Raw genomic sequence first — 15,023 nt, forward strand, 5'->3', positions numbered from 1 at the left:
GTTCGGTTCTCTTGGTCCTCTTGGTCCAGACCAAAAAAGAAAATGATACATTTAGTCCTGGTTCGCTTAGCATTCACACTGGCATTTTTAACACCGAACCAAAAGATACATAACAAAAGGCATCAGAAAAACCTGAAACAACCTGATTGGACAGCTTTTATGACGTATATTTTGCCGATGACAGAACTTGCAGAACATCCAAAACAATGCTGGCTGCTGGGCGAAATGCGCCTGTTGGATTTATATATGTCTATATGGTGGTATTTTTACCAGCTGAGATCAAACGTAGAGCTAATAAAATTTGTAAAGGAGTCAAAAAAGCACCAGGAATTCCTCCGTTGTACACACAAACGAAAATATGCTGCAAGGACGGCTGACGGCAGTTCCGACGCCTGTCCCGAACTATAATGGGCAACATAGCTCCTACGATGAGAAGGACCAGGTATGCTTGAGGTCAGTATTAGGCAAATTACTTCCTGTTTTTGGTCCGTTTATACGTCTTTGGTCCATGTTGCGTTCATATATCAATCAAACCGCACCAGAGTTACCCACAATTCAAGTGGTCTCAGTCCGCTTGTTTGGTGCACACCAAGGTTTTGATGGCATTGTTCACACTTGTTCAAATAAACCGCACTAACAGAGCAATCGCACCAGAGTTCGTTTTAATCTAACCAAACCTGCCAAGTGTGAACACACCCATAGACTTGTGCATAATAACAGTAACATAATGGTTTGAGAAGCAACAAAGTTGCCAAACAAAAGCAAATCAAAAGTATAAAAGTTAAATACAAATTTCTTATGAACTCAAATTCATGTTAAACATGAAGTGTTGTTAAACTGTTGATGCTCACTGTACCGACAGCAGGCGCTCAGTCACTTTGTTTATTTATGTTTACATTTACTGCATACGATATGAAACGTGTCTTGTATAATTAGGGATCGACGCTAACTTTTTTCCTAACTAAGTTCTCCTTAAGGTAAATAGTAAATAGTACATGTAGGAGCACACAAAGAAATTTAACAGAAGAAGTTTATTAACAAACAATTTATTACATATATATTTATACTGCGTGTGTGAGTGTGTGTGTTAGGGTTGTGCCGATGGACGATATCATCGTCCATCGTGATGGCTGACCAACATCACGATGTAGATCCACCATCGTGATGCCACGCCCCCTTTTGCGAGTCTTGCTAGTGTGACTCACTAATCCTAGTCTCTTCTATAGTTAACCTAAAAACTTTGCAGGGATTGCTCTGTAAATTAAATTGAGAATATAACTAATGCATATATGCTATTTTAAATACTGTAGTATATGCCAGAGACGTGACGTGTGAGTCTGTGAAAATACCGTGTCAGGCAGACTACACAAATATTGATCTTGACATTGTTAGCTTCTTGTCTTTTTTTACATGTCTTACACTGTACATTTAGATTAAAATATTTTATGTTGTAGGCTACAAGAAAATAGCCTTTATTAATTAATTATTAGTAGTTGTAGTGTCTCAGAAAATCTTGCTCATTGTCACATAGCTCTTGTATACACTGAAGCGGCAGTTTAAGATAAACCCAGACCAGCTGAACGCCAAATAACTTTTGTCTGGTTAATACTTTTAAAGAAAATTTTCCTTGGCCATAAATCCATAATGTCAAATCAAATGAAAGAAACAAGGTGAATATGAACAACACACATTTATTAAAACATAGAAGAACAACAAATAAAGAACAAGAAAACGGAACAACACTCAGACTGAAACTCGGCATTAACATTTCACTTATAATTAGCAGCACAATTAACTTCAGCACAGGCTACAAAATAAATTATGTTATTGAAATATTGTAAAGTGGTCATATGAACTACATAAATGAACGTTTAAAAAATAATATGCAAAATCGAATAGCTCCGGAACGGATGGCGAAAAATGCGTAAAGAAGTCTAATATCTTTCACCATAGACCATGTTTAAATTTCGATGTTTCTGGCCAGAAATACCAACATATTCACTTTATCTGGTTTTAATAAGCTGCGGATTGGAGTAACTACACTACCCGCTGTGCTGAAGACCCGCTCTGATGGAGTACTGGTAGCACATATGCACAGATATTTCCGTGCTAATCTTGCCATGAACGGAAACCTTTTGTCGTTCGTTTTCCACCAAGTCAGCGGGTCCTCTTCCCCATCAATGGCCATTTCCTGCAGGTACATGGCCATTTCTGCCTCGACCTTTTGCTCATCAGTGAGTAAAATAACGAAATTATAGTTTTTAAGTGGAAAATAGTATTTATGTAAAGAGATATATTAAAATAAATAGTGCAAAGTGAAAGCTAAAAATAAAAAATGCTTCACGTGTCGTGCAACCCACTGATAAAGCGCCGACGAGTCATTAGTTGGGTTAGTAAAATAACGCAATTATAATTTTTCATATAATTTTTGAAAATTATATGAAATTACATAACCCCCCCTCTACAGTGCGTTACCAGCGGCTTTTCTCTTCTCTGCACACCAGTGCAGTCTATGCCCTGGGTGCTTCGACAGCGCTTCTAAAAGAGCAAACACCCTCTAAAAGAGCGTATTTTCTCTAAAAGAGTAGCACATTGGCATTGAATATCTTTTTAAAAACGTGTCTTTTTTAAGATGCCCTTCCGCCTTTGTGTAGTTCCTGGATGCGTCAGATATCTCTCTGCTTCTTACGGTCATAGACGCTGCCTCGTGTGTCTGGGTCGTGATCACACCGAGGCAGTGTTTATGGATGGTTCTTGTTCTCACTGTGAGAATTTGACCATGGCAACGTTGCGGTCGCAGCCACTCCAGCCACCTCCCGCATCGTTCCTTCTTCCCACGGGATTGAGGCCCTCGCGGCTGGTGATGTAGGCGAATTGGGGAGTTCAGCGGGCACGGTTTCGCTGTGTAAATCCCCACAAACCATCCACCCCTGGCACGCTCGTTTGCTCTCGTCTGGGTCTGAGGTGAGACCGGCTCACCCCATGTCCAGTCTGATGTCTCCTTCAGACCCCTTGAGCTGGATGATGACGTCACCGCTGTATCGGGGAGCATCGTGGCGTCTGACGCGGAGGACTCGACTGGGCTGCCACCTTTGGGTCTTCCCGCCCAGTCTGAGGCTGATGCGCAGATGGCCGATATGCTTGCCTGGGCCGTCGTGAGCGTGGGGCTGGATTGGAACCCTCCGTCCTCCCCTCAGCCCTCACAGCTAGATGATTGGTTCCTCAGGTCAGGGAACCCCCCAGTCCCTTTCTTCCAGGAAGTGCATGTCGAGTTGACAAAGTCGTGGAGGGCACCTTTTACTTCCCGAAACCGACCTCCTTGCTCGTCCACTCTCCCTACCCTCGAAGTCAAAGTGGACAAAGCGGTTGTGGTACACCTGTGCCCACAAAACGCGGCCACATGGCAGGATGGCCAAGCCCTGTAGGATGACGTCATCCCTGATGCCGTGCATGCCATGGCCGTCCTGCAAGTCCACCAGGCACTAAAAGATCTGCACTTTGGTAGTCCTGATCCTGATGTGCTGCAGGAACTGCGGTTCCAAGGTACCTGGCCAGGACCATCCAACTCAGCTACATGATTCAGTTCGCCAGGCGCCTGCCCCATTTCAGCAGCATTCACTTCATTTCGCTGCATGGCGAGAACGCTAACACCCTGCAGGCTTTTACACAAGGACGCAATGGAGCCTGTCCCTCCAGCCAAGATGGAGAGGGGTTTCACCCTTACTTACAGCCCTTACTTCATCGTACCCAATAAAGGCTGTGGGTTACGGCCAATCTTGGACTTGCGAGTTCTCAACCTAAGCCTTACACAAATTCCCATTCAAGATGCTCACGCAGAGACATATGTGACCGATCACGGAAAGTATGGACACAAGTCGGTTTTGGGGCATTTTGAGTTATTCACAGATTCTGAAAGTGTAGTCTCCAAGCTTTCCAACGATTTGTAACACATGGAAATCTGACAATATTTGGAGAAGTTGTGGCCATTTGAAGGTAGGCACTCAAAAAGCTAAAAGGGGAGAAAGCGGCCTCAAAAGATTGTGCAGTTCTCACCTCTCTCTGCTGCTGGGAGTGACAATAGGGCTCATTTACATCTCATTTAGATAAGCCATACCCCTGTAAAGCTCCCCCTGTAAACATGGACTAAACATGAGATAACGTGATGCGTGTTCTTAGAATGAACAAAAAGCGACAAACTTTGATGTTTATGGAAACTCACCCCATAAGAAACAGAAAAGTATTCTTGCAGATCTCGTTGCCTCCAATGAAATAAGTCGTTCGGGCACACTTTCTCTTTGTCGGGGTCTTCTTTGTGGCTGTAACCATCTCCGAAGTTTGCACTGTGCGTCTGTTTGCCTCTAAATGTCCAATAATTGCATGGCGCCAGTCCGATACATTCTTCCTCGTCTTCATCTTCGCTCAGTTGTAGATTAGGGATATTATTCAGTCTTATCATGCCACTTTCATCGTCGCTCAGATCGTCTTCAGAATCAGTGAACGCTTGTTCATAAGCATCCGGCTTGTCGAAGAAGTACTTCAAAACATTTTCGTTGTAATGGCCACGGTTCAGCTCGTCTCGCGACATTCTTTGCGGCGTCCATCTTCATTGAATTTTGATATCAGATAGAGCCGGCTAGAGCTGCATAATAAGTAGCCACGCTGTTAGGGGCGGGGGCAAAAGCGCCGGCGGCTATTCAGTACGGAAATACACACAGACAATGACACGCCCCTACGCATGCTAGAATCTCCGAAAAACAAGCCGATTTCAACCTCAAAATGTACGCTTTTAAATATACCAATACTGTTATCTCAAACATGGAGAGGCTTCTTCATGATCTCAACTAACAGATTCTGCAAAAAAGCGGAAATCACCAATTTTGGAAAAAAACACTTGTTTCTCATTTTGCTCACAAGTTGTGCTGCCGACTTGTGTCACTGGTTTCCGTGACGGGTCACATATTCTAACATGCGTTCAGCATAAAGATTGGTTCACAGCGGTAGACCTGATGGACTTCCACAACGCAATCTTGGACACAGTCCCTTCCTACGGTTCGTGACGGGCGTATCAGTACAGGGTCCTCCCCTTCGGCTTGTCCCTGTCCCCTCGCGCCTTCATGAAGGTCGCAGAGGAAACCCTTGCCCCGCTAAGGGACCTTTACCTTGACGACTGTCTAATTCTAGCTCACTCTCGAGAATTTATGTGTGCCCACAGGGACCAGGTGCTCAGGCACCTCAGCCGTTTAGGGCTTTGTGTCAACTGAGAAAAGAGCGAGCTCTCCCCGGTTCAGAGCATCTCTTTTCTTGGCATGGAGTTAGACTCAGTCTCAATGACAGCACACCTCACGAACGAGCGCATGCAGTCGTGCTGAATTGCCTCACCTCATTCAAACAAGGCACCGCGGTCCCTCTAAAACAGTTCCAGAGGCTCCTGGAGCATATGGCATCCTCAGCGGCGGTCGTACTGCTCGGGTTGATGCATATGAGACCGCTTGAGCACTGGCTTCAGATCGAGTCCCGAGATGGGCATGGCGCCACGGCACATTCCGCGTGATCTTCACCCCTTCCTGCCGCCAGCTATTCAACCCCTGGATAGACCTCTGTTTTCTATGGACAGGAGTCCCACATCAGATGTTACTCCCTATCAGAGGCTCCCCTCTGGACAGATGTGCTGGCACACAGCTGGCCCCTGGGGCAGTGAGCCTACTTGCACAGGTGCTGTGCAAGGTCAGGAAGGATCAGTCATTTTAGTGGCTCCTTACTGGCCCACTCAAACTTTGCTCTCAGACCTCACGCTCCTCGTGACAGCATCTCCCTGGCGGAATCCCCTGAGGAAGGACCTTCTTTCTCAGGGACAGGGCACCCTCTGGAATCTGCGCCCAGACCTCTGGAACCTCCACGTCTGGTCCTTGGACGGGACATGGAAGATCTAAGTGGCCTACCACCGGCTGTAGTAGACATGATCAACTAAGCCAGAGCTCCCTCCACCCTAAAGTGGTGTCTGTTGGCAAACTGGTGCTCTTCCCAATCAGAAGACACACAGAGGTGCGCAGTCAGGTCAGTGTTCTCATTCCTGCAGGAGAGGTTGGAAGGGCGGCTGTCCCCCTCCACCTTGAAGGTGTATGTAGCTGCTATATCAGCTCACCACGATGCAGTGGACGGTAAGTCCTTAGGGAAGCTCGACCTGATTATCAGGTTCCTTAGAGGCACCTGGAGGTTGAATCCATCAAGGCATGCCTGTTCCCCTCATGAAATCTCTGTGGTCCTTCAGGGCCTTCGGAGAGCCCCCTTCGAACCGCTAGATTCAGTTGAGCTAAAAGCTCTCCCTGAAAACTGCCCTCCTGATTGTGTTCGCTTCCATCAAGAGGGTCAGGGACCTGCAAACATTCTCTGTCAGCGACACTTGCCTGGAGTTCGGTCCAGTAGATGCTCATGTCATCCTAAGACCCTGACCGGGCTATGTGCCCAAGGTTCCTACGACCCCCTTCAGGGACCAGGTAGAGGAGGCAGACCCAGCCTTATCGTTGCTGTGTCCAGTGTGTGTTTTGCACATCTATTTGTACCACACGGAGCTTTAGATGTTCTGAGCAGCTCTTTGTTTGCTTTGGCGGACAGCGGAAAGGGAACTATGGCCCCGTCCCAATACCTCCCCTTACCCTAGATTTCTGCCCTAACCCTTGTTTTTGCGCGTTCTCGTGTAGGGGTAGGGTGTCCCAATACTCTAAAGAGCAAGGGGGAGTGATATTCTCCCCTTAAAATCAACCCTCAAAACATAGTGCGGTCCGATGCAGGCTTAAAACGAAGTGGAAGATGAAATTACCCAGGATACCTTGCGAACTCAGCGAGCCGGCCAAATTTTTCAACTAAGATGGCGGACACCGCTGGAAAGGAGCAACTGAATTGTAAGTATATTTTCGCAAAATAAGCATGTTAAAAATTCGAAATATGTTGGAATATGTTAGTTTGATGAACATCCAATGGACTGTTGAGTTTTGAACACTAATGTTAGAAAATATTTCACGAAGCTATCTGACGATGTTCATATGAAATCTGCCGAGTGCTTCAAAAGAGTCTGCCAATCAAATATGCATCTGATCTGGGTAGTTAATCTAATTTTATTTTCAATTTTGGCTTCTAAGGATTATAAAAGAAGATATGTGAGGTAAAATTATTAAAAACTAGCCGCGCATCATCTGTCCCTTCACAGCTGTCATTTCTCTCTAAACCCAAACTTGACGTCAGAATCAGCACTGAGCACAATCGGTGATTGTTGTAAAGTGCAGTGTCTGCTGTTTCTAAATTGCGGGACGTTGTTGGTGGTAAAAACAGCTACTAAAAGCTCAATGATCCAGCGCAAGAGACGTTGCCCGGTTCCCATGGAGGCCTGCCGGAAACGGATTGCAACTAGACAAGCAAACTATACTTTGGGTTTTGTGTGCGCTTCTAAACGATCAAATACACACAAATATATGGCAAAATAACCGGTTTAGAGATTCACTTAAACACAGTTGATGTCTTAAATGGGAGTTAACATTTGGGAGAAAATATGTGTATTATTAGATCTGCATTAGGTCTTAAAGTGGCAGCATCTAATAAACCTGCTAATGATTAAACATATAACGTCAAAATATTTAAACAAATCGGACATACCTGAAATAAATCCTCAAGGCAAAGAAGACGCGAATCGTCTTCTATATTCCACATGCCTTCTCTGTTGATTCATCAGGCGTAGATACACGAACACAGCCCACACAACAGGCAACACAACAGCTGGAACCGGCATTTTCTGAATGAAAATAGTAGTAGTAGACACGTCGGCGTTGCTGCGTGGCGTAGTGAGGTTTGCAGCTAATTTGCATATAGTGGTGTCCCATTTCATAGGGAAAGATCTTCAACTCCACTTCCCTCGTTGAGGGGACTTTACTTTCGAGGGCACTCAAAACCAAGTGGAAGTTTTAAGGGGGGAGAAATGGGACAGGGCCTATGTCTCCAAACAGAGGCTTGCCCACTTGGTCATCGACGCATTGCATTGGCCTATCAGAACCAGGCCGTGCGGGTTCCAGCACACTGTACGAGGAGTGTGGCATCCTCGTGGGCACTTGCCAACGACACCTCCCTAGCAGACATCTGCTGAGCGGCTGGCTTTGCAACACCCAATACCTTTGCAAGATTCTATAATCTTCGTGTTGAGTTGGTCTTGTCCCGTGTTTTGTCAGGTCCGAGCATGTAGAACTCGGTAATGCGGAATAGCTGACCGGGTGTACCACTTGCGCATATCGACTTTCACCTCCTCTGAGGTGAACACATGCGCTCTTACTCCCAGTCGTGCTCCCTGGATGTCCTTCCTCCCTAGCCCTCTGGCTCGCGAATTCTGCTGAGGATTTCCTGACCAGACCTACTACGGGTACTAATTACTCTGTACTGGAATAGGTGCTCAACAGGTGCCACCCCGCGGTTATCACGGAAACCCCGTGTTGTATTTTCTGCACCCGGTCGCTGTGTTTGTAGAGCTCCTCCCTCACCAGACAGGACATACCACCGCGCCACTTTCATGTGTGGCTTGCAAGCCCATGTGATATATTTGCCACATTTTGAACTTCCCAGCCTGGGCAGGATGTGGTCTCCGTGGGGTCTTTTCCCCTTGAAAGAATAGGATTGGAAAAGAACACCACCTGCGTGTATAGCATTAGATGACCCCAGCCGCATCTAACACTCTATGGGAGAAAAGGCCTGCTCCCATGCTTGTCACGTTGCTTGTTCCCCCCCCCCCCCCAGGGATGCCAGGAACATAAAACGTATATGACATCTTATGGGGCGTCGGGGAAGGTTAGCCTGATGCAGTCTGCTCCATTGGCACGCAACAGCTTGCTTGCACCTGCGTCAGCAGTTCACGTAACATGGTTCAGTGTTGAGGCATTATTGGATAGGGACCCCTAGTGTCACTACATCGACACAACATCGAGTGAGTGACAGAAGGGGAATGTCTAGGTTACTGTCGTAACACCCGTTCCCTGATGGAGGGAACGAGACATTGTGCTCTCAACCCTCTTGCCACAACACCATAACCAACTGCTGGCACTCCTGGAGTGTCATGTTTTTAGCATCGGATCTATATCCCGTTATATAATCTATATAATCACGTACAATGAATTATCTTTTCAGGATGTATACTGTCATCATGATTAACACAGGCTAACGATTGGGATAAATTCTGCCATGTAACACTACATTTTTGTGTTAATGCCAATTTTCTCTACAAAAAGTGTTTCCAAACCAGTTTTTTGTGACATTTGATGTATCGACAGAGTTTACGCGCTAGAGTTAAACAGAAAAATATAATTTCGACACTTGTGCATTTTTATCGATAGTTTGCAGCTTTATTTTTATGTGCTAAAACTCTCACTGCTCTTGAATGGATAACTTAAGAAGCTTTAAACAGTATTCATGTACTATAATCATTCAGTGAAAACCAGTGCTCAGTTGCATAAACACCTTAATTTTATACAACCAATTGAAGAGTATAGTGTGCCTAGGCAAATGTTTTGTAATTGGGAGAATCCAGGTCATGCAATAAGAGAAATCATTAACAAGCTGAAGGATGATCTAATAGGAACACACTGAAAACAGAAGTGTGCCCAGTATTATCAGCTCTCTCCATCTTTAGAAACTGAATTAATTGATGGTGCTCACAGACTTTGTAAAGGGGCATGAAGTGTCAGTGTATTATTTCTCGTTGATTCAGAGTCTTGGTGACGGGGACTCAACATCTCTTAAGAGGTTATGGGAAAGAGATTTGAACTTGGAATTGGAGGATGGGAAGTGGGAAAGAATGTTTTATTTTATTTGAATTATGTTTAGAGATGCAAGTGTATGTCTTATTCAGTTTAAGATTGTGCATCGTTTCTACTGGACTCCCTCTAGATTATTTAGGCTTGGTCTAAAAGACACACCGATCTGCTGGCGAAGTCAGTTGGAGGATGGAGATATGGCACATGATCATGATCACATGAGGTTTTAGATCCTCAAATTTCATTCTGCCCCAGACTGTGTATATTGGGTGATGGGGCAGTTATTAAAGTAGGTGACAAATATACTAAAAGCTGGGTCCAAACTAGTGTAATGATCCACAGACAAATACTTCTTAGAGGATGGAAGTCAAAAGGCACTCCCTCATTTCATGAATGGTTCACTGAATTGGTAGGGTGGCAGCATTTGAAAAGATTGGTCAGATTGGACGTGTTTGGTAATAAATGGAACAGGTGTTTGTCTTTTCTGGAAGGCTCTCGTGAGGACTATCTGGAGAGAAACAAAATAATGGTCAAATTTTGTGGATTCTGTTCTTTGTGGAATTCTATCTTTTCTCTTTGTTTTTTAATGTTTAAACTTTTATTTTGTTAATATTTGTGCATTGTGTAATAGTTGAGGAACAGGGTGGGGTTGGGGGGTGGAGGGAGAAATAATGGGGGTTAAAGTTGATTCTGTATTTTTACTGTATATTTATTTTTTGTATACAAGAATCAATAAAAAGTGTTTATAACCAAAAATGTAATCCAAATAAAAACATAATATAAAGTTAAAGTATTTTCTATGTGGTAAAAATTGTTGGTCAGGACATTTCCGATCTTCTGAAAGTTGTCAGAGACAGGTAACAGTAGAATTGTATTATGGTAATTCACTGTAGTAAATCCCTTAACGGTTTCTCTTTCCTATGAGAAGTGTCTAAGCGATTATATGTAACACCCTCTGTAAACGTATTCAATGGACAGGAGGAGGCGAGAACCGGCTTTTCAATATAAATAATAGGTTTAATGATAAACTTAAAAGAAGACACAAACACACACATGACGGACATGTCCGCTAACGATCTCTCTCTCCCGCACGGCCCTCTGCAGTCAGCCTTTAAACCTCTCGGAGGCATAATTAGCCTAATACGGGACCGGGTGTGTAGGATCACGACCCGGCCCCGCCGTCCGCCCTGCCACTCCCTCATTCCCTCGGGTCAGTGGAAATCACACTTTAAGTGTTATACATAACGGAAACACTTAAGGGGTTTTTGGCAAACGGGGACTGTCATTTAAGCACTTTTATGTTACCTTTCATGACTTTTTTTCTATTTCTGAATATTTACTTAAATACTTGATACTTACAAACTTCAAGCACTGTTTTCTTCATTGCTGTCTTTGATGTATTCATGGTAATTTGTGTCGTTGTTCATACTTTGTTACTAACTGTTTACTTGTCTTGAATAATTACTTGCTTAGCTTGAATTTGGTACTGAGAATTGTAAAATTGCTCTAAGCAAAATGGACATTTGAACTCAAATAGATCTAAATTTATGGAAATCCAATCGAATTGGAATTTAATCAAATTGAAAGCTTGTGAATCCGAATCTAATCAGGAAATCTATATCGATACCCAGCCCTGCTCATCTCCATTTTTTTTATGTTGTTTGCAGGTTCACACATGGTCATGGAAAACCTGTAAATATTAGGGAATTAAACAAATAATAATTTCGGGCCTGCAACAGTCATGGAAATGAATAGTATCTTTGAAGTCATGGAAATTTCTATAGTAAATATACATTTTATGCTTTCCACTTTATATTTTTAGTGAATATCCCATAGTGATGTTCATCTGTGGGTGAAACATACTTTTAGTCGGTTCTTTTCAATGATTTGCTTTAAACTGGTTCACAAATCAGAATGAAAATGATTTTAAAAACCTGTGTCCAATACTCACAAATGGCTTGAAAGCTCATGGAAAAGTCATGCTCATTGATAGGTCAGTAGTTGATTTTAATGATGTTCCTTCAGTGTGTGCAGTTTTAAAAAGTACAAATGTTTCATGAAGTCTGAATTAGTATGAGCTCATAAAAGCTGCATGCATAATAATTATTGAAGAATGAGCAGAATGCTTTTAGAAATGGTTTTAGATTCAGCTGTGTGTGATGTGTTTCTCTCAGGATCAGACTCTGTGGTCATGTCTGGCAGGGATGGCAATGTCCAGTCGAGAGCTGAGCACAGCAGAAGTGGCATATGCCGCTATCGGAGAGGTACACACTTCACTAAACACTGCTGTAGTAGAGAGAACACACTTTCCCTCTGTCTAACACTTGTGTGTTTGTGGGTGTCAGGTGGATAAAGTACAGTATATAAACTTCATTAAGGATTTGCCATCTAAAGACTCGTGTGCCGCTCATGTTCTGCTGTTCAGTGGACGTGTGCAGGAGGCAGAGAGCACGCTACTGCAGGCCAACCTCATTTACCATGCCATACAGATACACATCAACCTCTACAACTGGGACAGGTGTGTGTGTGTGTGTGTTTCTGTGTCTGTGTGTGTATGTATGTTTCTCTTTGTGTGTGTCTGTCTTTATATAGGTATTTTATTTAGTTGTGTAGTCTCATTTGTGTTGGGTTTAGGGGTTGTGTTGGGTTTAGGGGATGTGTTGGGTTTAGGGGGTGTGTTGGGTTTAGAGGTTGTATTGGGTTTAGGGGTTGTGTTGGGTTTAGAGGTTGTGTTGGGTTTAGGGGATGTGTTGGGTTTAGGGGATGTGTTGGGTTTAGGGGTTGTGTTGGGTTTACGGGTTGTGTTGGGTTGAGGGGATGTGTTGGGTTTAGGGGTTGTGTTAGGTTTAGGGGGTGTGTTGGGTTGAGGGGATGTGTTGGGTTGAGGGGTTGTGTTGGGTTTAGGGGTTGTGTTAGGTTTAGGGGTGTGTTGGGTTGAGGGGATGTGTTGGGTTTAGGGGTTGTGTTGGGTTTAGAGATTGTGTTGGGTTTAGGGGTTGTGTTGGGTTTAGGGATGTGTTGGGTTTAGGGATGTGTTGGGTTTAGAGGTTGTGTTGGGTTTAGGGGATGTGTTGGGTTTAGGGGTTGTGTTGGGTTTAGAGGTTGTGTTGGGTTTACGGGTTGTGTTGGGTTTAGGGGTTGAGTTGGGTTTAGGGGTTGTGTTGGGTTTAGGGGTTTGTCGGGTTTAGGGTTTTGTCGGGTTTAGGGGTTGTGTCGGGTTTAGGGGTTTTGTCGGGTTTAGGGGTTGTGTCGGGTTTAGGGGTTGTGTCGGGTTTAGAGGTTGTGTTAAGGTTTAGGGGATGTGTTAGGGTTAGTGGTTGTGTTGGGTTTAGGGGTTGTGTTGGGTTTAGGGGGTGTGTTGGGTTGAGGGGATGTGTTGGGTTTAGGGGTTGTGTTGGGTTTAGAGGTTGTGTTAGGGTTTAGGGGTTGTGTTGGGTTTAGGGGGTGTGTTGGGTTGAGGGGATGTGTCGGGTTTAGGGGTTGTGTTAGGGTTTAGGGGATGTGTTGGGTTTAGAGGTTGTGTTGGGTTTAGGGGATGTGTTGGGTTTAGGGGATGTGTTGGGTTTAGGGGTTGTGTTAGGTTTAGGGGTTGTGTTGGGTTTAGGGGTTGTGTTGGGTTTAGGGGGTGTGTTGGGTTTAGGGGTTGTGTTGGGTTTAGGGGTTGTGTTGGGTTTAGAGGTTGTGTTAGGGTTTAGGGGTTGTGTTGGGTTTAGGGGGTGTGTTGGGTTGAGGGGATGTGTCGGGTTTAGGGGTTGTGTCGGGTTTAGGGGTTGTGTCGGGTTTAGGGGTTTTGTCGGGTTTAGGGGTTGTGTCGGGTTTAGGGGTTTTGTCGGGTTTAGGGGTTGTTTCGGGTTTAGAGGTTGTGTTAGGGTTTAGGGGATGTGTTGGGTTTAGAGGTTGTGTTGGGTTTAGGGGGTGTGTCGGGTTTAGGGGTTGTGTCGGGTTTAGGGGTTGTGTCGGGTTTAGGGGTTGTGTTGGGTTTAGGGGATGTGTTGGGTTTAGGGGATGTGTTGGGTTTAGGGGTTGTGTTGGGTTTAGGGGTTGTGTCGGGTTTAGGGGATGTGTTGGGTTTAGGGGTTATGTCAGGTTTTAGGGGTTGTGTTAGGTTTAGGGTTTTGGTTGGGTTTTTACGGATTGGGTCGGGTTTAGGGGGTTGTGTCGGGTTTAGGGGGTTGTGTCGGGTTTAGGGGGTTGTGTCGGGTTTAGTGGTTGTGTCGGGTTTAGGGGTTTTGTCGGGTTTAGGGGTTTTGTCGGGTTTAGGGGTTGTGTTGGGTTTAGGGGTTGTGTTGGGTTTAGGGGTGGTGTTGGGTTTAGGGGTTGTGTTGGGTTTAGGGGATGTGTTGGGTTTAGGGGTTGTGTTGGGTTTAGGGGATGTGTTATGGTTAGGAGATGTGTTGGGTTTAGGGGATGTGTTGGGTTTAGGGGATGTATTGGGTTTAGGGGTTGTGTCGGGTTTAGGGGATGTGTCGGGTTTAGGGGATGTGTTATGGTTAGGAGATGTGTTATGGTTAGGAGATGTGTTGGGTTTAGGGGTTGTGTTGGGTTTAGGGGTTGTGTTGGGTTTAGGGGTTGTGTTGGGTTTAGGGGATGTGTCGGGTTTAGGGGATGTGTCGGGTTTAGGGGTTGTGTCGGGTTTAGGGGTTGTGTCGGGTTTAGGGGTTGTGTCGGGTTTAGGGGATGTGTCGGGTTTAGAGGTTGTGTCGGGTTTAGGGGATGTGTCGGGTTTAGGGGTTGTGTCGGGTTTAGGGGTTTTGTTGGGTTTAGGGGATGTGTTGGGTTTAGGGGTTGTGTCGGGTTTAGGGGATGTGTCGGGTTTAGGGGTTGTGTCGGGTTTAGGGGATGTGTCGGGTTTAGGGGGATGTGTTGGGTTTAGGGGATGTGTCGGGTTTAGGGGATGTGTTATGGTTAGGGGATGTGTTATGGTTAGGGGATGTGTTGGGTTTAGGGGTTGTGTTGGGTTTAGGGGTTGTGTCGGGTTTAGGGGATGTGTTATGGTTAGGGGATGTGTTATGGTTAGGGGATGTGTTGGGTTTAGGGGGATGTGTTGGGTTTAGGGGTTGTGTCGGGTTTAGGGGTGTGTCGGTTTAGGGATGTGTTGGTTAGGGATGTGTTGTGGTTGGGTTTAGGGGATGTGTCGGGTTTAGGGGATGTGTCGGGTTTAGGGGATGTGTTATGGTTAGGGGATGTGTTATGGTTAGGGGATGTGTTGGGTTTAGGGGTTGTGTTGGGTTTAGGGGT

The 15,023-nt window shown here is 45.0% G+C and overlaps 1 protein-coding gene across 7 annotated transcripts in view; it reads left to right on the plus strand.

The window, feature by feature from the left end:
* Nucleotides 1–15,023, plus strand: part of ift80 (intraflagellar transport 80 homolog (Chlamydomonas)) — a 78,493-nt gene that overhangs the window by 55,199 nt on the left and 8,271 nt on the right. For all 7 annotated transcript variants that reach the window (XM_052110317.1, XM_052110316.1, XM_052110322.1 and 4 more), the window contains exons 17-18: nt 11,960–12,049; nt 12,131–12,303. In XM_052110317.1, coding sequence (XP_051966277.1) covers nt 11,960–12,049; nt 12,131–12,303 — 263 coding nt within the window. The remainder of the gene's footprint in view (nt 1–11,959; nt 12,050–12,130; nt 12,304–15,023) is intronic.

This window comes from Xyrauchen texanus, chromosome 38 (assembly GCF_025860055.1).
Source record: "Xyrauchen texanus isolate HMW12.3.18 chromosome 38, RBS_HiC_50CHRs, whole genome shotgun sequence".
NCBI classification, from domain to species: domain Eukaryota; kingdom Metazoa; phylum Chordata; class Actinopteri; order Cypriniformes; family Catostomidae; genus Xyrauchen; species Xyrauchen texanus.